The 26,106-nt window shown below is 42.7% G+C and overlaps 2 protein-coding genes across 3 annotated transcripts in view; both read right to left on the reverse strand.

Annotated features, from left to right (window-relative positions):
• Positions 1–24,809: 24,809 nt before the first annotated feature.
• Positions 24,810–26,106, reverse strand: part of LOC121699563 (serine protease 33-like) — a 3,620-nt gene continuing 2,323 nt past the window's right edge. The window contains exons 4-7 of one of the 2 annotated variants that reach the window (XM_042081819.1): positions 25,840–25,947; positions 25,736–25,773; positions 25,145–25,334; positions 24,810–24,915 (exon numbers count right to left, since the gene is read on the reverse strand). In XM_042081819.1, coding sequence (XP_041937753.1) covers positions 25,152–25,334; positions 25,736–25,773; positions 25,840–25,947 — 329 coding nt within the window. In that variant the 3' untranslated portion in view covers positions 24,810–24,915; positions 25,145–25,151. Of the gene's footprint in view, positions 24,916–25,136; positions 25,335–25,735; positions 25,774–25,807; positions 25,948–26,106 lie in introns of those variants that run through there. The other variant, XM_042081820.1, reaches the window with a different exon arrangement.
• Positions 25,017–26,106, reverse strand: part of LOC121700771 (serine protease 33-like) — a 12,159-nt gene continuing 11,069 nt past the window's right edge. Inside the window, exon 5 of the mRNA XM_042083978.1 lies at positions 25,017–25,139. Within this exon, the coding sequence (XP_041939912.1) occupies positions 25,059–25,139 (81 nt within the window). The 3' untranslated portion in view covers positions 25,017–25,058. The remainder of the gene's footprint in view (positions 25,140–26,106) is intronic.

Raw genomic sequence — 26,106 nt, forward strand, 5'->3', positions numbered from 1 at the left:
AAACTACTGTATCCCCTCCCCCTCCCCCCTGACTCGAGGTTGCCAACCCGGATGCCGAAACACTACTGACTTTGTGTTTAGTAGATAGGTGGAGGGTGGCGCATCAGGCCAAAACACAACATGACATGACAAAACACAACATCAGTTTAGGGCTGCAACTTCACTTTTTAAATGACAATATCCTTGCCGGACTACTGTTGTCAATGATATAAGTATTTGAAATGAACATGATGTCTAGTGACATATCAGGGCCATTTTATGATTAATTGAAATACATTTCTTACATACTGTAGCAGCCAAATATGTTGCTATGGTTGAGGTGTCATGTCCCTTTATTGCACAGGGGGTCGCTGTGTATCTGTGGCGGTGCATCAGGTATATAGGTAGGAAGCAGGGCTTGAAAACGAAATTATTTTTCAAACGTTCCGTTCCGAACGGTTCAGGTAGGCCTATGTTTAACGTTTTCGTTCTTGCATGCGTTCCGCCACCAACATATCGGTCCTGAACCGGTTCGGAACGCAAAATATCGTTCGTTCTTAAAGTTCCGGCAGTGTTTGGCGGGCCTATCAAGTCTATTTTTGTGGACTTTACCTTAGAATAGACGTAGGCTACTTATTATTTCCCCTTGATTTAGCCTATACCGTAGCTATGCCCAAAAATAAAAAATCACAGGCGGCATCCAAAAACATTCAGATGGGCTATCCATCCCATAGCCTACAGACTTACTGTAGGCCTAACCTATGCCTATAAATAATTTCTTATCAAAAATATTTCTGGATACGTGCTAAACTCCTTACCTGGAGTTCCAACCCTGTTTATAAACGAACCTGTCTGTTGCTGACAAGGCCTATCTCAAATTTCCCGTTTAACTCTTCTACATAGAATAGGCTATAATTGCGCAAACATTTCAAATCCCGACTTTAAAACGACAAGGCGTGGACAGGCAAAATAGGCTATTACGCATAGGCTACAAACAATTTCCAAATCAGTTTCAGTAGCCTACGCTACGAGCTGGCCTAAGATCCGAAGTGGCAGACGGATAAGTAACATTACAACAGCAAGACAAAATATACACATTTGGACCAAAGGTCCATTTATTCTTTTTTTTTTTCAAACTGCAGAAATCAAATTATTAGGCTGTTCGCCTACAATCAAACGAATAGAACACTTAGGATATGCTTTTGTGAAATTTTATAAAATATATAGAGAACGAAAAAAAAACGTTGTTAACCGCTTTTGATGGATTTCAGAATGACGTTTCTGTTTCCGGAACAGTTGAAGACCATTTTGTTTTCGTTTCCGTTTCCGCTCCTCGTAAAATTCCGTTCGTTTTCGGTTTTCGTTTTCGTTCCTTGAACCGGTTCGGAGCCCTGGTAGGAAGCCTACTGTTGTGGTTAGGTGTTGACCCCGGAAGGGCAAAAGGTTTTTGACCGTTCTACCGTGAAGGTGCGTTTGCTGTTTTTATCCTACGTTGTGGAATAAATGGATACTCTTTCAAGCAAGGACAACGCTTGGGCTCTTCTTAAACGGTAACAACTTAACGCGTCAACCAGGTCATTCCAGGGCCTAACATTTCAGTAGATCCGCAGTAGGCCGATCTTCTACAACATTAGTCAAAAACCTGCCATCAGTTGGGACTGCGTTTGGAAACTTCGTCTTTGGATTATCTTTGCATGTTTGGAATTACGGTTCTTTGGACTGTATGCACGTTTGGAATTACAAGTGCTGCCGGGAATCGCTTGGATAATAAAACCTAATGAAACTGGATCCACGGTAATAGACCTCTCCAGAATAAGTCCCGCCTCCGTAACTTCCGTATCCATCCAACTTTCGGGCGTCGATTGTCTATGGGAAATAACATGGCGTTTCGAAATATCATACCGGTAAAACATCTGTAGGTAGCGAAGTAGAAAAAGCTGGTGGGCAGATTGGCCTACACACTTCTGCCATCTAGTTTCCACTGGATTTTTTGATTGTCGGTGCCGTTTAAGTAGTATACTATAGATCCAGGCAGGAAAGGCAGACTGCTTATACTATTTGGAACAGTTTACAAGAAGACGGCCACAAGAATTGGTGCGTAGTTGTCAGCACATGGCACAAGATCGTGGCTATACAGTGGCAAAGGATCTTCTACAGGAACACTTTGGAAATCCTTATAAAATCGCAACTGCTTATATGGAAAGGGCTCTGGCGTGGGAAACCATAAAATCTGAGGATGTCAAATCACTCCAAGCTTACTCTTTATTTTTGCGTGGCTGCTGTAATGTAATGGAGGAGCTTCCATATGTACAGGAATTAGACATGCCAGTGAACATGAGAACCATCATTTCAAAGTTACCCTTCAAGATGAGGGAGCAGTGGAGGACTAAAGCACATGACATAATGGAAACAACTAGTCACCGAGCTCATTTCAATGATTTGATCACATTTATTGAACGCCGTGTCAAAATTCTCTCCGATCCTCTGTTTGTTGACATACAGGATCCATCATCTGGTGCCACAAGGGTAAAGGGTCTCTCTAGGTTTAAATCCCAGCCCAGGGATAGAGTAAAGGGAAATGTTGTCGCCACCACAGTAACATCACAGGATTTGCCTGAAGGAGTGTCTGAACCAATTTCAGACTCCGAGACCTCTGAGAAAGCAGAGTGCCTTTGCTGTCGTACTCGAAGTCACACCTTGGAGGAATGCAAGCAGTTCCAGAGAAAGAAGCACAAAGAAAAGATTAGCTATCTGAGGGAAAAGGGAGTTTGCTTTGCATGTTTATGTTCTGGTCATATAAGCCGAGATTGTGAGCAGCGCTTGACATGTAAAGTTTGTGGTCGAACAGGCTGGCTGCAACTCCGGAGCAAGTAGAGGAATCTTCTAATAGCCAGTCGACTTTGTTCAAAACATGTGGCCATACAGGGGCCGGAGAAGACCGATGTGCTCTGTCCATTTTACCTGTTAAGGTGAAATCCACAAAGGGGAACCGCATTATAAAAACATATGCCTTCCTAGATGCTGGTAGCTCAGCTACATTTTGCTCAGAACATCTAATGCAAAAGCTGAATATTACAGGCAGGAGAACCAACTTCTTGTTGAGGACTATGGTGCAAGAAAAAGATTGTTCCAGCTCACTCCTTGACTGGTCTAGAAATATCTGATCTGGACAGTAATGAATTTTACATCCTTCCAGAGGTTTTAACACAGAAAGAAATGCCTGTCACTATTAATGACATGGTAACATCTGCAGATCTAATTAAATGGCCATACCTGTCAAAGGTGCACATCCCAAGTATAAATGAAAATGTGGAACTGTTAATTGAAACTAATGCACCCGAGATATTGGAACCTTGGGAGGTTATCAACAGCCATGGGCAAGGTCCATGTGCCATTAGGACAAAGCTGGGATGGGTCATTAACGGGCCGCTGACTGAAAATGGTGGGACCTTAGAGAGGCAGCTCCCTTCTGCTACAGTGAACACGGTCTCTCTGTGTAAGCTGGAAAACATGCTGACTGCTCAGTATAATCATGATTTTAGTGAAAAAAACAGTGAGGAGAAGGAAATGTCAAGAGAAGACCACAAATTTTTGGAAATAGTGGAGCATTCAGCTATTCTTCAGGACGGGAGATATTGTCTGAAACTCCCTTTCAAAAGGAAAGAAGTCTTTCTGCCAAACAAATCTGCAGTGGCCAAGCAAAGGATACAGGGTTTAAAACGAAGGTTTATGAACAACAATGACTTGCATCAGGAGTATGCAGGGTACATGAACAAGCTCATCAGTAAAACCTATGCAGAACGTGTACCGCAGCAACATCTACCTGGGGAAAGTGGGAAGGTGTGGTACATTCCCCATCATGGGGTTCACCATCCAAGAAAGGGCTCACTTCGGGTGGTGTTTGACTGTGGGGCCACCTTCCAAGGAGCATGTCTAAACAACGAACTGCTACAGGGTCCCAACCTCACTAGCTCATTGCTTGGAGTCCTTACCCGCTTTAGGGAAGAAACTGTGGCATTCATGGGTGACATTCAAGCCATGTTCCACCAGGTAAAGGTCGCTGAGGAAGACAGAGATTTTCTTCGATTTCTCTGGTGGCCAAATGGAGATATCACTAAAGACCTAGTGGAATATAGGATGACCGTACATCTGTTCGGCGCAGTCTCCTCTCCCAGTTGCGCTGCCTTTGCACTGAGAAAAACTGCAGATGATAATCAGTCCAAGTGTGCAGTGGAAGTACTCCGATCTATTAAACAAAATGTCTATGTGGATGATTGTTTGAAGAGCTCTGCCACGGCACAGGAAGCTATCCAGACAATTAAGGACCTCACTGCTTTATGCTCAAAGGGGGGTTTCCTCTTGGAAAAGTGGATTAGCAACAGTCGTGTTGTTTTACAAGCCATCCCTGAGGATCAAAGGGCTCAAGACCTAAAGGAGTTGGACCTAGATCGAGACAAGCATCCAGTGGAAAGAGCTTTAGGCCTACAGTGGTGTGTGGAGACCGACACCTTCAAATTTAAGATGGAGATGAAAGGGCAGCCTCTCACTAGATGTGGTATGCTGTCAATCACCAGCTCAGTGAATGATCCTATAGGCTTCCTGGCACCAGTCACTTTACTTGCAAAAATGTTGCAGCAAGAACTCTGTAGGACTAACTTTATACTTTTTGAGATATTTACGATAAAAGAGCAATAAATTCCCATTGACTTAACATTGACTTAACATTGACCTCCATGGCGGCAACTTTAAGCATTATGACGTGACCTGCAGCTGAAAACAATTAACAGCTGAACGCGAGCTACCGCTGGAGCTGTGAATCTTCTGAACGTCTTCGCCTGCTGTGCCGTGGTCACTTTATTTGCTCGTAAACCTTCAGAGGCACATTTCTCTAATTAGAGACAAGGTAAGTGTTCCGGTTTTTTGGTATTTGAGTCATTTATGTCGTCAAACATTATGTAACGTTAGCGTTATATGTATGAAATGATGGGTCACAAATAACTAAACTAACGTTATAACGTTAGGTAACGTTAGTGAAATAGTTGACGTTAGCACCTTGCTACGTTGATATGTATTATGTAAAGAAACCCACTGTTAATCAACGTTAATATGTCGTCAACTTTACAGTGACCGATTAGCTGTAGGTTTCGATAGCGAATGACAATCAAACGTAATGCACTAATTAGTGCATTAGTTCATAGGCCTACTAACCAGCAGCGTTTTAACTACAACGTTAACGTAAACCAGAGAAGTAACGTTAGGCATATAGATACTAGGCTCTGGTTCTATCAGGTCACTTTCGGCAGAATCAAGCACCTAGAATAGCTTATGAATGCAGACTGCATGGTGCTTGATTGTAGCCTAGGCCAGCGGTCCCTAACCACCGGGCCGCAGGACATTCCTAACCGGGCCGTAGCCTACGACATGAGTTAAAAAAAAAATGCATGCAAACTAAACTAAATTTAATTCGCAATAATGTCACGTTTTTACATGGCATAGGTCTATATGCAGTTGTTTGATTGCACGCATGTTTGCATTTTGCAAGGTCTATTTTCTTATGTCTGTCTGTCCCGCCTTCAACACTTCAGCGCTGCGCAGCCTCAGGTCAGCTCACTTCACTTGATCAGTTCTTGGCGAACGGTAGTGTCACACGAAGTTAGCTAAACTGCTAGAATGAGCAACAAAAAACATGCATCTTTAGCAGGTCACTGGCCAGAGTGTTTGAGTTGCGAGAGCCGCTGCAGAGAAAGTCACCGTTAGCTGCACATTTTAGTGATGAGGACTGGGTGTCAAAACTCGCTTACCTGTGTGACATATTCGGGTTGCTTAATGACCTCAACCTGTCACTCCAGGGGAGAATGACGACTGTCTTTAAACTGGCAGATAAAGTCGCTGCATTTAAAGCAAGCTTGATTTGTGGGGACGACGAGTGGACTGGGGTGTATTTGATATGTTCCAAACAGTAGTGGGGGTTTTGGGAGAGACTGAGGCAGGGCCCTTTCTCTCGCAGCTGGTGCGCGATCACCTTGTTGCGCTTTCAAATGAGTTTGAGCGTTACTTCCCATCCTCCAAAGATCCACGGCAAACCAATGAGTGGGTCCGCAACCCATTTGTCAATATCCCGAATAGTCCTAACTTGTCAGCGCAGGAGGAAGAGCAGTTGATCGAAATTGCAAATGACGGTGGTCTTAAGAGTGTGTATAAGGAAACGTCTCTGGCGGGTTTTTGGATCAAAACCAAAGCAGAATATCCCGAGATAGCCGTAAAAGCGCTGAAAACATTTCCCACCACGTATCTATGCGAGGCCAGGTTTTCGGCAATGACTGCAACTAAGACCAAATTGCGCAATCGACTGGACATTTCAAACACACTGAGGGTGTCACTGTCTTCCATCACCCCCAGATGGAACCTTCTTGTTGCAGGGAAACAAGCAGGGTTCACACTGATTATATTCGTAATGCACGTTTAGTTCCCATGTTTTGTTCCCATATTTTGTTAAGCATGTTCACACTTTAGCTTCAAGTTGTTCAATATTCATAGTTCATATTGTTCAATTTTCACTTCTTCAAGTTCACGTTTATTCACAAGAGATCGTTACCTTCACTGTTCATACATAACTGGAGCTAGTTCTTTTCAAGTAATGCATGCACAACACATATGGAACATGGAACCCCCGACCCCCCCCCCGCCCCCCGCCGGTCTGTGAAAAAAAAATAGGAATCAAACCGGTCCATGGTACATAAAAGGTTGGGGACCCCTGGCCTAGGCTACTGTGTGAAGGGACCTGATGAAACCCATCATGGGTTTCATTCATGGCATGAATAACGTTAGCTACTTGTTGATGGGCATAATGTTATAGCTTCTACCTTTCACATTTTAGCAAATATGCTCCTGTTTTTATTTTAACAAATGTTTAACGTTGTACACCGCTTGTTTGTGTATCAAATAGGCCAGACTATGTTTTCATTCTACGCTCCTGATTCTTACGTAGCCTAAGTAAACACTATCACGGTATGCTATAGTTCGTCTATTGATGGGTTTCATCTGGTCCCTTTCCACAGATGTATACAATCAAGCACCTAGATTATGAATGCATTGGTGCTTTATTAATACTCCTGTGGAAAGGGACTGTATGAAAGCCATGAATAGGCTACTGTTAGGAAATGGACCATACGACTAAAGTCTTGTTAAAACACACTAAGTTGAGCTATAATGTTTGTGTTGTCAACATAGGCTACAATGTTTACATGACCTACTCATTTCTGCATTGTTCTGGTCTATAAATTAAAGTGTAGCCTGGCCCGAGAATCAAGCTTTCCAATTGTAGTACATTGTAATCTGTAGGAAAAAATGTGGCTGACAGACCTAGCAAGCTGTTCAAGTTATAGCAGTTGGTTATTAAGATACTTAGTATCAGAATGATCCGTCCTTACTCGTATGATTATCAACATCAAATTCAAAGTTTTCTAAGCTGTTAACGTTTTATATGTAAAAAAAATATGATTAGCTATCAACTATCCTTAAACTGAAAACAATAAAACACAGAATTCTGCTTTGTTTGCAATTAAATACTATAGGCTAGTATTTAAGCTTAACTACCAGTAGCTTGATGGTACAACAATTGGATTATACTCTACCTATTTTTATTGTCCTAGAATTGTTGAGAGAATTGTTTAAAGCTTAAACTGTTTACGATGTTAGTCGTTAGGTTAAAAGTGTGTCAGCCTAATGTAATGTAACAACTTCACTTAAATAAATGAGTTGTATTGAACAGTTGTACAATTGCAGACATTCCTTGTATTGTTTTAGTATAACTGTTAAACTTGTTTGCTTTTGTCTTTTAGGTTCCAGACCAGACCAGTGGTGATGACCGTGTATGACATTACGTGTGTGCCTGTCTGTGTGCACACCTGTCAACCATACATCTCTGACAATGTTGCTAGCAACATACCTACTAACATACATTCTTACAAACAAGTGACCATATCTCAACAAATCTGTGCACATACCATTTAACCATACTGAGACTTATCTGAGATCTACACTGAGACATTCTGAGAAATATATTGTTGTGTGAGGACTATACTCACTAACTATATGAAACATGTATACTTGTTAATCATATTTGTCAACCATTCATACCTTTAATCATACCTGTGCTGTAACATCTGTGAAACATAGCTGTGCTGTTAGACCTCTCTTTTTAGACCTGAGCTGTGTTGTGTGAAAAATAAGATTCTAACCTAAGTTCTGTCTAAAACTGATCATCTGAAGGGCGGACTCTTTTATTCTTCAGTGTATGTATCACCATCAAATTTGACCTAATACCATTAACTGAGGCCTCTAGCTGTTGCTGCCAGTTCAGAGTTACCACTGATAAATAGATCTGTCTTAGGATAATATGATTGGCATTATCAAGTTCTGTATATATAATATACACAACTGTGATTTTTACTTCAAGCTTACATTGGTAAGTGTTCATTAGTGTATTCTCAGTATCATTCTGCTGTATTAAAACAAAGAATGTTGATCAATATTGAATTGACAATTTATTTTTACTGACTGTCATATACTCTAAGCTAACATCTAACCAAGTGGTTTTCAGGAATAATGTAAGACTATGTAATCTGAATAATCATACTGTAAGTAATTTAATGTTATACACAGCAGCTTTTTTGCATTTACATGCAATGGTAATTCCCTGGAATTGCATTTTCTAGTTATAACCTTTTCTTTTTACCTTTTCAAGAATGAATGTGACTCTAAACGCCTAATGTACAGACATGTTGAAATAACCGTTCTGAAGGTCTGGAGTGGGGCAAGAGAGTTGTTATTTCAGATTTTTTAAAAAGTTTATACTTTTTGAGAAATAGGGGTTTAAAAATGTTAAAAAGCTCATTATTCCCCCATAGACTTGAATGGCTGTGATGTCATAATGGCCTAAAGCCAGCTGCACGCCTTGACACACAAGGTGTTTTGGTACGAGGGTTTGTATGAACTCAAACATTAAGTGATTCAATGTTTGTTTTTTTCAGGAATCTCCCCACCAACATTAAGCCAGCAGCTTTCCATCCACTATTGTAATTCCTCTGGCATTACATTTCTAGTTAATTTAGTTGTTTGCAAACATTTACATTTATTCATTTAGTTGATCATTTATATTTAATAATTTAGTTCATCATTTATATTTATTAATTTAGTCGATCATTTATATTTATTTAGTTGATCATTTATATTCAATAATTTGGTCGATCATTTATATTTATTAATTTAGTCGACACTCTGATCCAAATGAACACTCAGCAGTGGTCCTTACAGGTTTGTCTATCTGCCCAATTAATCAATAACAAAAGCAGCTGCCACTGTAGCATTGTACACACACCCACGTTATTTATTCAAAATGTGAAGACAGAATATAGATGTATATAAAAGATATATAAAAGATACTCAAAAGTACAGGGAAAATGTAACCTTAAGTACAATGAAAAATAAATGTGGTTTGCACATTTATGGTCTTGTATTTGATATTGTTATTATAACTTCTTTGGTTAATGTAGGTGTACCAACTTTTTAAAAATAATCTATTATAATGTTAATATTCTGAAAGTCTGCGCTTACCACAGTAACCGTAACCATACACACATTGGAAAGAAAATCATAAGCAGAGAAACTCAAGGATATGCTGAAATATCTTACATGTGAAGAAATCATTTAAGAGAAATATAACACACCTTAAAAGGACAGGGGAATTATAAGAACAAAAAAATACAGCTAAAAGTACCAGGCCCAGATACCTGAATGCAGATCAAAGCCCTCGTGTGTTCGCCTACTCTCACCCTCACGGCGGTCAGAACAGTCTACTCTGCTGAGGTCCTCTGGCGTCCTCGGAGCCCCACAGTCACGGCGGTCAGAGCACAGATCATCCCCAGCAGCCCAATGCCCAGAAGTAAGGCGTGCACGCAGTACCAGCCCATGCTGACCAGCTCAACTGTCCCCTCAAAGCAAGAGACGTCCCTCCTGTTCAGCCCCTGCCACAGCCGGCAGCGGTAGAGCCCAGCGCCCTCAGCGCGGAGGCCTGAGATGGTCAACGAGCGCCGGGAGAAGGTTACTCGACCGCCCAGGTCCTCATGGATGCGCCCCGTAGACGAGTCGTCCACTTCCAGGAGCAGATCTTCCGGCTCCTGGCCCCTCAGACGATACCACTGGACGATGGAGAAGGTCTCGGCCTCTACGTCGCATCTGAGCTCCACGCTGTCGGCCCAGGCGATGGCCAGGCGTCTGGGGGTCAGCTGGTGGCAGACGAAGAGCCGGTGCGAGCTTCTCTCCTGCGGACGACCCTCGGGGGAGCAGCAGTACCTCCCGGCGTGGGCAGGCGTGACGGCCGAAACCACCAGAGTCTCGTTTCTCACGCCGCTGACGGACACGTCGGCCTCGACCTCCTCCGAAGGCCCACTCGGAACTCGACTAGGAAGGGGCCCGTGGGGAGTGGACCATAGCGCCGGTCCCGCGGTCACACGAGGGCTGCAGGCCAGAGCGAAGTGCTCTCCCGCCTTCAGGAAGTGCAGGTGGGACGCTGTGCGTCCGAACAGGAACGTGCAGGCCCTCTCACTGTGCAGGTGGCACTCGTCAGCTCTCCAGCGCAGGATATGGGAGCACACTCGGCCCCCAAACCGCCTCACGTTCCAGATTCGGATTGAGGAGCCGTTACTTAGCGACTCAACTGTAACGTTCAGGTCAGACTCAAGGCTCCCAAAGGAGCGTTGTGTGTCCAGGATTAACGTGCTCATGCCTTTCTTAGGTGGACACGAGGGTTTAAACATGTTCTGGGTGTACATCTGCAGAATGTCCCCCTGACCCACGCTGACATCACTCAGAGTCCATTCTATGGCCTCTTCAAACTCTTCCTTTCTAGTCTCCACTCGTCCGGCACAAACGGTCAGTTTGTAGAGCGTCCAGTCTCGATACGTTCCGTTTGCCCAGGTCTCCGTCATGTACTCGCCGCTGTCCGACAGGGAGAGGTTCCACAGGACGAAAGATAGGGCAGCGTCCCTCGCCGCGTAGAAGCAGCTGACCCGGTCTGGCCGCTCGGAGCCGTAGGACTGTGACGGGTCAGACGAGTTCTTCAGCAGGACGCTTCCGTTTAGGGTCAGCCTGTAGAGAAACGCCTCGTACCTGGCAGGGGTCACGAAGAGGTCAGGGAGAATTGGGAATGTTGCTTCTTCCCCTGTGAGTCCAAACCTGACTTCAGTCTTCAGGTAGGAGAAAGGATGACCGCTAGACGAGAGCAACATCACCAGGAAAACCACTTTACTGAACGTGGCCATGCTGAACGTGGCCATGCAGTCTCTGTGGCTGTCTGCTTCTCTCTCTCTCTCTCTCTCTCTCATCTTTCTCTGATTATCACTGATGCACTTAGACGCACACATACTCTCGTCTCTCGCTGCCTCTCACTGACGTACGCACATTCACAGACACACATGCACACACATACACATGCGCGCAAACATACTCACTCACACTCACACGCACACACACATACACACTCACACACATCCTTTTCCTGCACCACAGAGTGAGCTACAAATTGCAATGCAACACAACGCTACTTCATTTGCATTATGATTATATATATGATCATTTGCATTATGATTCTATATATAGGAAGACAGCTATCGGCCCTTCCACTGAGGAAGACTGGTGTTAGTCCTTTCACAACGGAAGACAACTATCGGCCCTTCCACTGAGGAAGACTAGTGTTAGTCCTTTCACAACGGAAGACCTTCCACTGAGGAAGACTAGTGTTAGTCCTTTCACAAAGGGAAGCTTGTGCAGCTGTTGCACATGAGACTGCTAGAATTTCTCAAATCATTTTAGGTCTTCAGAGGGTCAAGTTTTAACCTTAAGACCTTATTAGGGTCCATTTTGCAATCTTTGGATCTTTGCTCATGTTTGTGTTTGCATTTTGGTGCAATTTATATATTACCACATCTCAGAGGAATGCTGTCTGCACTTTAATACATAACAAGTTATAGTATACTATACTATAATATACTATACTGTACTAGTATATACTACTATACTTATGTATACTTATATTATAGAACATAGTTATGAGAACAGGCATCTGCTAAGATGGCATATGATGATTATATACCTTTTATTATAGAACATAGTTATGAGAACAGGCATCTGCTAAGATGGCATAATGAAGATGTGCTAGTATGGAAAAGCTTTGTGGCTAGAGGTTTGCAAAAATATCCGGCCTTCAGTTTCAAAGATAGGCCGTAAGGAATCGTAAAACTGCCAAACCGCATATCACTTTCTGCAGATCTGATAATGAGGTTATTTACATGTCTTTGTGTGTGTGTGTGATGATGTTGGTGTGTGTGTGTGTGTGATGATGTCGTAAAACTGCCAAACCGCATATCACTTTCTGCAGATCTGCCCCTCTTCCTGTCCAACATTTCACATCAGCTGTGTCATGAGGAACAGAAAAGTTTACTGTTTTGCCAAAACTTATTTTAGAATTAGCTAAAGTGCTTATGGTTTGGCACACCTGGGGCCTATTGCACAAAAGCAGAATTAAGACATCCGGGATAAGTTACTGAGCTTGCGCTCAATGAATCCAAAACAAGAGTGTACAGGCTTAATTGGTTGCACAACGAGCAAGCCAGGATGAGCGGATTCATCAAGCCAGGTGAAACCTATCCTGGATAAGTGCACGCTCACGGCTCCCTCAAATAGACCCCGCCACCGATCACAGATTCACCATGGCAACTAGAGCAGCTTCATTGCTTCTTCTACGGTGTAAAGTAGGTAGCGATAGCCTTTTCACAACAGCAACAAACAGCAACACCTCTGTTTAGGAGAATATTGCAACTAGTTCCGCGACCACCAGGTGCGAGGCACTCCCGTGACGTCACATTGTCGCATGACAGGTCAGGAATGGCGAGTAGGCTATGTAAAAGTTAATTAATGATCACAAATGTTTAAATAATGACAATGGGTCTAGGTATATGTGATAACAATGTGTAGTGGGCAGTGGAATAATTATTGGTTTCCGTTTGTGGTGACTGCTGACTGAGATAAGGGATAAGATTAAATAGATCCTGGAACTTAGCCTGGTCTGGAGCAGGCTAGCTCCACAGAATAAATCGCCATGGTAACTTATACCATAACATATCCTGATGCCCCCTATCCCGCTTTTGTGCAACTGGATCACGGATAAATTGAGCCAGGATAACCAAGATATCCAAGATATCCCGGCTTAATCCCTTATCCTAGTTTTGTGCAATAGGCCCCTGGTCTATACAATCTGCATGACCTATACGAACAATATGAGTGTGTGTGTGTGTGTGTGTGTGTGACGCACACACAGAGAGAGTGTTTGTCTTTATGTGTGTGTGTGTGTGTGTGTGTCTCTCTCTCTCTCTCTCTCTCTCTCTCTCTCTCTCTCTCTCTCTCAATTTAAGAAAATGAATAACATCTAGAAAGATAAGAGGTCTGAGGGCAGATTTAAGAAAAAGTTGGTAAATAATAACATCGGACTGCTGATTCTATCTTGTTTATCGAGTCTGTAACGTCGGCGCTAAAGACGTGTTGCTGCAGACTGACTGGAGGGACATTGGGGTTTGTTTTGTGTGTAATAATGTCCTTATTTGCCATTTATGTACGTGTTTCCAGTGTTTCGTGTTCACCCTTTCAGTTCTCTCTCGTGTGTGACCCTTCTCGTGTGGGTGGCTGTGTCCACCCCTGTTCGTGGAGTGTATGCGTGTGTTTGACCTGCCTAGTGTGTGCAGTATTCGTTGTCTGTGTCCCTGCTCCAGTACTTTATCAAAACTCAGTGACAACATCCTATGACTGATTCTTTTGAAACGTTATAATAACATCGGAGTGGCGATTCTATCTTGTTTATCGAGTCGGTAAACTATTTCACATAATATCGGAGTGCTGATTCTACCTTGTTTATGGAGTTGGTAAACTATTACACATATCGGAGTGCTGATTCTACCTTGTTGTATCTTGATTCTACCTCTACCAAGCTGAATGTTGAGTTTTAAGCCTGCTAATTAGTATACTAAAAGCCTGCTTATACTACTGCTAATTAGTATACTACAAGCCTTAATAGGCAACACACTCCAGGTGAATAGCATAGAACTAATCTACATGAAATTTCCCTGATTGATTACTTACTCTAAGACAATATTCTTGTTGTACAAAGTTTCGTTGCCACTGGGAACGTCCCTAGAGCGCTCCCTTGAGGTATTAGTGCTTATTTTAATCACCTCTATAGAGAATGTTCCCTGAAGGATTTATTAGGGTCACATTTGTGTACCATACATCATCATCAGTGGAGGAGATCACGGAGCTGTTTTTGCCTAACGTGCCTGTAGTGTTAATTTCATCAGACGAGACGAAATATGTTTGTCAACGATCAACATATTTTTTCCATCATGACTAAAGGGCTGTTCACACCAGGGGCCTATTGCACAAAACTAGGATAAGGGATTAAGCCGGGATATCTTGGATATCTTGGTTATCCTGGCTCAATTTATCTGTGATCCAGTTGCACAAAAGCGGGATAGGGGGCATCAGGATATGTTATGGTATAAGTTACCATGGCGATTTATTCTGTGGAGCTAGCCTGCTCCAGACCAGGCTAAATTCCAGGATCTATTTAATCTTATCCCTTATCTCAGTCAGCAGTCACCACAAACGGAAACCAATAATTATTCCACTGCCCACTACACATTGTTATCACATATACCTAGACCCATTGTCATTATTTAAACATTTGTGATCATTAATTAAATTTTACATACTCACCATTCCCGACCTGTCATGCGACAACGTGACGTCACGGGAGTGCCTAACCATTTCACACGTGGTGGTCATGGAACTAGTTGCAATATTCTCCTAAACAGAGGTGTTGCTGTTTGTTGCTGTTGTGTAAAGGCTATCGCTACCTACTTCACACCGTAGAGGAAGCAATGAAGCTGCTCTAGTTGCCATGGTGAATCAGTGAATCTGTGATCGGTGGCGGGATCTGTTTGAGGGAGCCGTGAGCGCGCACTTATCCAGGATAGGTTTCACCTGGCTTGATGAATCTGTGTCTGCTCATCCTGGCTTGCTCGTTGTGCAACCAATTAAGCCTGTACGCTCTTGTTTTGGATTCATTGAGCGCAGCTCAGTAACTTATCCCGGATGTCTTAATTCTGCTTTTGTGCAATAGGCCCCAGGAATGATAACCATAACTACAGTGCAACCGGAACATTTTCAGACCCTTTCAAGTTTTCCACATTTTGTCATGTTTCAGACTCATCTTAAAATGTATTCAAGCTAGTGTGCTAAAGCTAGTGTGCTAATGCTATTGTGCTAATGCTAGTGTGGGCTCATTTGTGGAGGACTGCTAGCAGAGCAGGGGCATAGAACTTCAAGACCTCCTCTTCCATACTGGAGAAGGTGAAGCAAGCCACAGTAAACAGTCATGTCATGGATGCCTATTCATGGGTTTCATCAGGTCCCTTTCCACAGGAGTATAAAATCAAGCATCTTGATTATCAATGCAAACTGCATGGTGCTTGATTAATGCACCTGTGTAAAGGGACCTGATGAAACCCATGAATTCCCACACTGTCTTCATCGGCCACTACTGCTTCACTGACTGTGGACCTATCGGCTGTAGATGAGCCAGCAACACAGCCCAAACTCAAACAGTACCCTGTGTCTGTAATCGGGCACAAGAGAAGGAGCTTTTCCTCGCGCTGGTACGACATATACCCATTTTTAAAGCTCAGCATTTTGTAAAGATTTCGTATTCTGTCAAATGTGCCGACATTTTGGTGAGAAGGGCGGAGAAGAGAGGTTTAGCCATGAAGGATGTAGAGCTGGAAACGCATCGCAACGCTTGTTCTGAGCATGAACGCAGCAAAGCTCCTACGTTTGCTTTGGAGAAATTCAACTTTAGGGAATCTATGTCTGACCGTGGCACAGTCCTCCATCAGCTTGTTAACACAGAGGGCAGACGAGGTGAGGTGATGGAGAGAAATCAGGAGCATATTAAAGTCATACTTGACGTTTGGCTCACATGCGTAAAGTAAGAAATACCTTTGCTTGGATACAAGGAAAATGATGATACAAAAAACACAGGCAGTTTTCTTGGACTGTTTAGACGTCTGTGCAGAAATACAAACACGACTGGATGCTACCGACTATGACTGTTTAGACTTCTGTGCAGAAATACAAACACGACTGGATGCTATCGACTATGACTGTTTAGACGTCTGTGCAGAAATACAAACACGACTGGATGCTACCGACTATGACTGTTTAGACGTCTGTGCAGAAATACAAACTCGACTGGATGCTATCGACTATGACTGTTTAGACGTCTGTGCAGAAATACAAACACGACTGGATGCTACCGACTATGACTGTTTAGACGTCTGTGCAGAAATACAAACACGACTGGATGCTACCGACTATGACTGTTTAGACGTCTGTGCAGAAATACAAACTCGACTGGATGCTATCGACTATGACTGTTTAGACGTCTGTGCATATGGCAGAAATACAAACTCGACTGGATGCTATCGACTATGACTGTTTAGACGTCTGTGCAGAAATACAAACTCGACTGGATGCTATCGACTATGACTGTTTAGACGTCTGTGCATATGGCAGAAATACAAACACGACTGGATGCTATCGACTATGACTGTTTAGACTTCTGTGCAGAAATACAAACACGACTGGATGCTATCGACTATGACTGTTTAGACGTCTGTGCATATGGCAGAAATACAAACACGACTGGATGCTACCGACTATGACTGTTTAGACTTCTGTGCAGAAATACAAACTCGACTGGATGCTACCGACTATGACTGTTTAGACTTCTGTGCAGAAATACAAACACGACTGGATGCTACCGACTATGACTGTTTAGACTTCTGTGCATATGGCAGAAATACAAACACGACTGGATGCTACCGACTATGACTGTTTAGACTTCTGTGCATATGGCAGAAATACAAACACGACTGGATGCTATCGACTATGACTGTTTAGACTTCTGTGCAGGCATATGGCAGAAATACAAACACGACTGGATGCTATCGACTATGACTGTTTAGACTTCTGTGCAGGCATATGGCAGAAATACAAACACGACTGGATGCTACCGACTATGACTGTTTAGACTTCTGTGCAGGCATATGGCAGAAATACAAACACGATTGGATGCTACCGACTATGACTGTTTAGACTTCTGTGCAGGCATATGGCAGAAATACAAACACGATTGGATGCTACCGACTATGACTGTTTAGACTTCTGTGCATATGGCAGAAATACAAACACGATTGGATGCTACCGACTATGACTGTTTAGACTTCTGTGCAGGCATATGGCAGAAATACAAACACGATTGGATGCTACCGACTATGACTGTTTAGACTTCTGTGCATATGGCAGAAATACAAACTCGATTGGATGCTACCGACTATGACTGTTTAGACTTCTGTGCAGGCATATGGCAGAAATACAAACTCGATTGGATGCTACCGACTATGACTGTTTAGACTTCTGTGCAGGCATATGGCAGAAATACAAACACGACTGGATGCTACCGACTATGACTGTTTAGACTTCTGTGCAGGCATATGGCAGAAATACAAACACGACTGGATGCTACCGACTATGACTGTTTAGACTTCTGTGCATATGGCAGAAATACAAACTCGATTGGATGCTACCGACTATGACTGTTTAGACGTCTGTGCAGGCATATGGCAGAAATACAAACTCGATTGGATGCTACCGACTACGATGAAATCATCAACACTTAAAAGGAGCAAACCCTGCCGACTACTCATGTAAAATAGAAATAGTAAAACAGATTAAGAATGCTATGTGTTAAAGTGTGTAGGCCAGAGGAGGCTTCTATAAGGCTACAGGTGAAGCAGTGTGGTTAATGTGTGTGTGTGTGTGTGTGTGTGTGTGTACCAGAGGAGGCTTCTATAAGACTACAGGTGAAGCAGTGTGGTTAATGTGTGTGTGTGTGTGTGTGTACCAGAGGAGGCTTCTATAAGACTACAGGTGAAGCAGCAGTTAATGTGTGTGTGTGTGTGTGTGTGTGTGTGTAGCACAGGAGGCTTCTATAAGACTACAGGTGAAGCAGTGTGGTTAATGTGTGTGTGTGTGTGTGTGTACCAGAGGAGGCTTCTATAAGACTACAGGTGAAGCAGCAGTTAATGTGTGTGTGTGTGTGTGTGTGTGTGTGTAGCAGAGGAGGCTTCTATAAGACTACAGGTGAAGCAGTGTGGTTAATGTGTGTGTGTGTGTGTGTGTACCAGAGGAGGCTTCTATAAGACTACAGGTGAAGCAGCAGTTAATGTGTGTGTGTGTGTGTGTGTGTGTGTAGCAGAGGAGGCTTCTGTAAGACTACAGGTGAAGCAGTGTGGTTAATGTGTGTGTGTGTGTGTGTGTGTGTGTGTGTAGCAGAGGAGGCTTCTATAAGACTACAGGTGAAGCAGTGTGGTTAATGTGTGTGTGTGTGTGTGTGTAGCAGAGGAGGCTTCTATAAGACTACAGGTGAAGCAGCAGTTAATGTGTGTGTGTGTGTGTGTGTGTAGCAGAGGAGGCTTCTATAAGACTACAGGTGAAGCAGTGTGGTTAATGTGTGTGTGTGTGTGTGTGTAGCAGAGGAGGCTTCTATAAGACTACAGGTGAAGCAGTGTGGTTAATGTGTGTGTGTGTGTGTGTGTGTGTGTGTGTGTGTGTGTGTGTGTGTGTGTGTGTGTAGCAGAGGAGGCTTCTATAAGGCTACAGGTGAAGCAGTGTGGTTAATGTGTGTGTGTGTGTGTGTGTGTGTGTGTACCAGAGGAGGCTTCTATAAGACTACAGGTGAAGCAGTGTGGTTAATGTGTGTGTGTGTGTGTGTGTGTGTGTGTGTGTGCCTACAGGTGAAGCAGTGTGGTTAATGTGTGTGTGTGTGTGTGTGTGTGTGTGTGTGTGTGTGTACCTACAGCTGAAGCAGCTTCACCAAAAAAAAAGTAAAAAACAAAACACAAATAAATCTTATAAAAATCCCAATTTTACTCCTTTGAAACAGAAACACAGTCACTAACACGAGCTGTTCCTGAAATCAGTTCTGTGAGTGACAACAGCGCCATCGCCACCTGTGGTGGAACAGAGAATGACAGTGAATCAGACTGCTTCACCAACTTTTCGTTTTGCTTCACTACCATAGATATCTTTCCCCGTTGACTTCAATGTAAATGGAGTGAAACCCCAGGCGGCTCGTGGATTTTTTCTGTTTCAATTGATCCTTATGGCAGATAAGTCCCACCCGTGAAGCAGTGACCGATGCGGCAGAATTTCATACTTCCTGCCGTTGAATATGATTGACGCAACACTCTGGCTAATCACTGTCTCCATTAGTGAGCTTGCTTGCCATCACTTTTGCCTTCAGTGACCTTACTAGAGTTTCATTATAAATTGTGTAACTCATTCACATAGTTTGTTGTACATTCATTTTGTAAGGTACATCAGATTTTGAGAGGGTGGCTTCGGGGGCTCAAGCCCCGAATCTCTTTTTAAAAACCCTGAATATTTTTTTGTATGTGTTTTCAATTTCCAAAGATTCTAATTTCTAATTTAACTTCCCCTCGGTTTCTCTATAAATGTTACAAAATGTAGCCTACTATTACTGAGCAAATATCCCTTACTTTCAAAGCCCAATATTGACAGATAATCTGATTTCCCACACGATGAGTTTAGGCAATGCCAGAGCCGAGATGTAGCGGTTTACGTCATAAACCGGGCAGGAAACTTCAGAGCGGCGCAGTCAGTTTAAACAGCAAGCCAGTAAGAAAAACTCTTGTCAAGACATTATGCAATTAGGCTACTGTACCCCGGAATACAAAAATAAACTTCAGAAAGACAGAAAGTTCGTTGTACTGTATTCTGTAGTCTCAATGACCGAATCAGTAGATATACCTGTTGTCAGTTGAGTTCGTTCAATTCATTTATTGTAGGCTAGTAGCCTAGGCAAATATGAAACGGAGATGTAACGTGGCTACCGGCGGGATTTTGAACTTGCATGTTTCATGCATTTTATGGCAAAAAATACCATGGGATTGATGTGTTCCCCATTTGAGGAACGTAATCAATTGCGGACGTGCACATACAGCTCAGACACAGATCGCATATAGGCCTAGGTTAGGCTACTTTCACTTTCTAGAGCGCATTCATTAGGCTACGTAAAAGATGCTTCATACCAATACAACGATCAAACATTATCAAATGTATCATGACGTGTTGTCACAAAGACTTACTCCAATTAGAAAATCGAAACCAAAATCATGTAAGTGTAAGTGTTCTCTCATTGACGCCTGCAGGAGACAATATCGTTGATCCAATTTTGTAAATTTGCACGTCGTAAAGTTAAATATGAGAGTTAAAATAAAGCCAGTCATACAACAGAACATTTTATTCAATATTTTACACCTACTAAATCATCAAAGTAAATTTCAAAACTTTTCAGCAAACGTGAGTCATAACTCGTCCTGACTGGGGCAACCTATAAGCCTAATACGTCCCACTCTGATGAAAATGATTGAAAAGAAACAGTTTGCATGATCTTCTCCTCCGGCCTTGTGCCGTGGGAGAGGCCCGTCCCACCTTAACCCGGAGGTGGGGGAGGGGCGCCCCTGCGGGTCCCGGGCCGGGGGCGTGCCGCACCCCCTCAAGCTCCGCCTCTGCTGTATAAATCGTCTTGTAAACTACATTCAACTTCATTTAACAGCTTCAGAGTCATTGGAATGGTTTGACTTTTGGCAATGACTTTTTTCGGGTTGAATTGTGGCCGTCTCGCTTCCCTCTAGCGCCTGTGAGCGGGAAAACCACCCTTGCAACTGTGGGCTGGCGGGCCGACGGCCTCAGCGTCAGGAAGTATACCGAGTGTAACGAATTGCTTTACTGCATTCAAATACACATACACGCCAGGCACCAGCTAGAAAAAGGTAGCGATGGAGTTTCTCAGACATTCGTCATGACAAAGCCAGCGAAAAAGAAGCAAAAACCGAGAAAACAGTAAGGAAATGGCCAATACTGCATAGTTTACCTTTAACTCAAAGCCAGAGCTGGCTGCTTTTTTCACAAACCTGAGCTGATGGAAGTATTATCAGGGGTTGGAGGAGATGATGTCTCACTCTCAACCTCTTCTTGCACTGGCTGCCCCCCCTCCCCCACCCACCCTTCTTGTATCCACATTAACTAACTATACGCTGCAAAAGTAGGCTATTAAACTGTAGACGGGCTCTGGTAATATCAGTTCGACAGAGGGGGGAAGAATAGAACACTGATGTTGAATTTGCAACAAATGATTCCGACTCCGTAAGGAACGCCAGGTCAGCGTTAGTAACAATGTTGCAGTTGTGGCTGCTGGCTGTGGTGTTCGATTGGAACCTCTAGGGAGATGTTCATTATTATCTTTTAAGGCATAGAGATCCGGGGCTATTCCCAACACATAAGGGCTGTAGCCTCGATTTCCCAGGTCTAACGACGCCACTGCGTGTGCGTACCATAGCATTCATTCTTGCAGGCGGCCCTGATGTTGGTCTACATATCAAGTCAAGTCACTTTATTTATATAGCACATTTAAAACAACAACCGTTGACCCAAAGTGCTTCACAGGTAAGGCTACAGTATCTTACCATTGACCCAAAGTGCTTCACAGGTAAGGCTATCTTACCGTTGACCCAAAGTGCTTCACAGGTAAGGCTATCTTGCAGAGGAGGGAGATGAGACAAATAAAATGTAAAAAGACAATATACAGAATCTATCTAACAAACAAAAACAAAATGATGTAATTGAAATCAATATACAACATTTCATGAAGCATGACAGTTTAGTTTACACACACACACATTACACACACACACACACATATCCCTGAAATAGCACATTCACAGTAGGTGTGTGTGTTATGCCGTGTGTAGCTCCACTTCCTCGTGACCTCCTACTTCTAAATGTAAACAGTGTGTGTGACCTCCTACTTCTAAATGTAAACATCGACCGGAACACTCTGAGGCGTATACTCGGAGGCCCTTATATTTTAATTCTCATATATTATATGTTAATGTATATTCTCATATATTATATTTTAATATATATTCTCATATATTATATGTTAATGTATATTCTCATATATTATATTTTAATGTATATTCTCATATATTATATGTTAATATATATGCTCACTGTGGAAAACTCCCTGCCGGAGTCAGCGTCTTGACGCCAGAGACGTCAGCGGTGACGTACCACGCACTTGCGTGCATGCACGAATTTTGAGTTTCAGTGTGCTTGGCTGGCAGACACTTTCCGCGTTGCTCCAGCATCTTGCTAAAATATTATTCTCTTTGTGTGTACGTGTGCGTTGATGACAATGTAAGTGCATCATTTATGTCTGTATTTTTGTTGTAATTATCCTCGTTGTGTTATCTGCATGCTGATCAGTCCGGTAACCGTGTAACTTTGGTTTTACCGTGAGCTCTAGTTCATTTAAATGGGGAAACGCCTGTTTCTTAAATGGCTTGCTGAATACTAATTTCTAGGGTTAAAGTTACATGAATGGTCAGGTTTGTGAGTGCTTTGATAGTATTTTCGACCTGTGGTGTTATTTCCACTGTTTTGTGAATGTTTGAGGCATTATTTTAGTTTCCAAATGTTGTATTGGTCGTGCTTATGGCGCCATGCGTCGTTCACGTGAACAGTCGTCTTTCTAGACCTTCTGGCGGCAACAGGCCTACTGCTTTGCCATTTGCTCACCAGGTGTACTGCACTTGAATTTATGCCGTTATTACTTGCCTCTTTGCAGTAACTTCGTTTCCTCATCACATTGATGTTACTTAGGTGCAATTATATATTATGTATATATTGTTAATGTAACTTAATGTGTACATTTCATCCTACTGCACTTAATTACTTGAGAGGTCTGTATATAAATGTACATAAGTTTATCTAGTGTATTACTTGTATTGTACAGATTCCTCCTAATTGTATTGCAACTGTTCATACTGTACATTTTAGTATAATGTATCACTCAGTTTATACAGTATTCTAATTACCCTTTCTGTATATTCTTATTCTACAGAAAACCACACACACACACAGACACATTGTGTATTTATATACAACCATACTTTGAATGTATATCCAACAGTTCAATGAAGAACCATTTTGATGCCTGGAATCAATAAATCTCTTAACCCTTAGAACCCTGTTTTTAGGGCATTTTCACTACCTTTATTCATAAGGATTTATTCTGGTCATTGTAAGTGCCACACACACATATTATATATTATTTTTTTCAGCAGAGTCTAGGCTATCCAGATCCAGATCATTCCATGTATTAGTACTAGCATTGATTTTATTTTGATTTTTAAAGAATTAAAATATAAAAATCATATTATAAAAATTCTTATATTTTGACCTGTATCTCACCACAGCAAGCTCATAGCTCTACATGCATTTCATGTGTGTGTAGGGCAGACTGTCCTGAAACGGGCAATATAATTGCCATGTTGGAGGGATACTCTGGGGCTGAGCAATTTACAGAAATATGTGGTGTGTGATTTACGGAAATAAATGCCATTTTGTATTTAGCGATGAAAAATGACCATTCTGCGCTCCATATCTGTGACACGAACTGATCTGACCTGACTTGACCCAAGTTTGCCTGTTAGCATGTGTGACTATGGTGTATGCACTCATGATTCTCAACTTTTAACTGCATTGCCATGAACAAAGTAAAGGCAAAAAAGGTGTTTCTCTGTTGAACAAATTGGGATGCAATGTGAGCCTTGATTTGGATGCCATGCAGGAATTTGCTAGGATCTCAAAACCGGATTATGAACATGTTTTGCCTTAGAGAAACACATGATGGCGTTGGATTATAAACATGCTTTGCCACAAAAACGTGGGGTAAGTTGAGCTATATGAAGTTATTATTTTGCTGTCACTTCGTCTGTTTTATAACCCAGAAGGATGTATTTGGTATCAAATGATAGCTCTGTGTCTCCTCTTTCATCTAACATACGTGGCATATATATCCGATCACGGGTCCGCGAGTAATTACTCCGAGAGTAATGGGTGTGCGTTGGTTTGTGTACATGACGTTTAATATTTTGCAATCACTTCGTCTGTTTTTATAAGCCAGAAACATCGATATCCATGGTACCAATGGATAGCCCTGTTTTCTCCTCTTTCATCTGATATGCTTGCCATATCTATGCGATCACGGGTTCGCAAGTAATTCAAACGAGAGTAATGGGTGCGCAGGTGAACGCAGAGAAGTATAGACTGTAAATATGATGCAATTTGATTTAATTTCATGATTTTTTTTTTAATTTTCATACTTGATCGTACAGACAAGTGCGTAGTCTCTTTGGAAAGCCCCACTTCTTCTCTGTCATAAGATAAAGGTTTTATCTCGTTGTGATGAACAGTCGCGGAGCAATGTAACAGAGAAGAAAGGGTGTGTTTTTTGACGCACTTTGCGTCAATCGGGTTCTAAGGGTTAATATCACGTAAGTCGCAGCTGTTCTCTAACAGGAGCACATAGTCAGTGAGGGGGCGACTAGCCATCAACGTACACGTCCGTCACACTCACATATTATATTTTAATGTATATTCTCATATATGATATATTAATGTATATTCTCATATATTATAATGTATATTCTCACATATTATATATTAGCTACAGCAGTTTGTGAGTGTGTGGAGACATGTGATGTCATTGTACATTACACAGAAAGACAAACCAGTCAACTTCAAGCTGAGTTCAACTTTTATTACATATGGACTTGGACAAAATGTCTGTATATGTGATTGTGTTTGTGTGTATGTGAGTGTGTGTGTGTATGTGAGTGTGTGTCTACTGTACGTATGTATGTGGGCGTGTATGTCTGTATGTATGTGAGTGTGTCTGTATGTGTGAGAGTGTGTTTGTATATGAGTGTGTCTCTACTGTACGTATGTATGTGGGTGTGTCTGTATGTGTGAGTGCGCGTGTGTTAGGGTGTGTAGGTTGTGTTGATGGTCTTGTGGATGAACTGGGCGTAGTGGGGGGTGTATGTGTAGACTCCAGCTCGTCCCTTATGCGTGTGTTAGGGTGTGTAGGTTGTGTTGATGGTCTTGTGGATGAACTGGGCGTAGTGGGGGGTGTATGTGTAGACTCCAGCTCGTCCCTTACGGCCACACCCCTTCCCAAAGCTGACGATGCCGACCTGCACAAACCTCCTCTTCTCATCTCCAGCAGGGACACACACCAGGGGCCCTCCAGAGTCATTCTGTACACACACACACACACAGTTTATAATACTTAACACACATACTGTAACACACACACACACAGTTTATAATACTTACACACATACTGTAACACACACACACACACACAGTTTATAATGCTTAACACATACTGTAACACACACACACACAGTTTATAATACTTACACACATACTGTAACACACACACACACACACAGTTTATAATGCTTAACACATACTGTAACACACACAGTTTATAATACTTAACACACATACTGTAACGCACACACACACACTGACCTGGCAGGCGTCCTTCCCTCCGTTAAGGTTCAGGTCACACACACACACACAAACAAACTGACCGAGCAGGCGTCCTTTCCATCCGTTAAAGTTCAGGTCACACACACACACACAAACTGACCGAGCAGGCGTCCTTCCCTCTGTTAAGGTTCAGGTCACACACACACACATACTGTAACACACACACACTGACCTGGCAGGCGTCCTTCCCTCCATTAAGGTCACCAGCGCATGTCATGCCGTCAGTCATCTTGGGGAAGAGCCGGCGACACGTGATGTCATCAACCAGAGACACCCGCACTTCCTGCAGAGTCTCCTTCCCACCCAGCGGCTCTGATGGAGAGAGAGAGAAAGAGAGAGAGAGAGAAGAGGAAGGAGGGAGAGAAGAGGAAGGAGGGAGAGAGAGAAGAGGAGGAAGGAGGGAGAGAGAGAAGAGGAGGGAGGGAGAGAAGAGGAAGAGAAGAGGAAGGAGGGAGAGAGAGAAGAGGAGGA

The sequence above is a fragment of the Alosa sapidissima genome, chromosome 24 (genome assembly GCF_018492685.1).
Source record: "Alosa sapidissima isolate fAloSap1 chromosome 24, fAloSap1.pri, whole genome shotgun sequence".
Lineage (NCBI taxonomy): Eukaryota > Metazoa > Chordata > Actinopteri > Clupeiformes > Clupeidae > Alosa > Alosa sapidissima.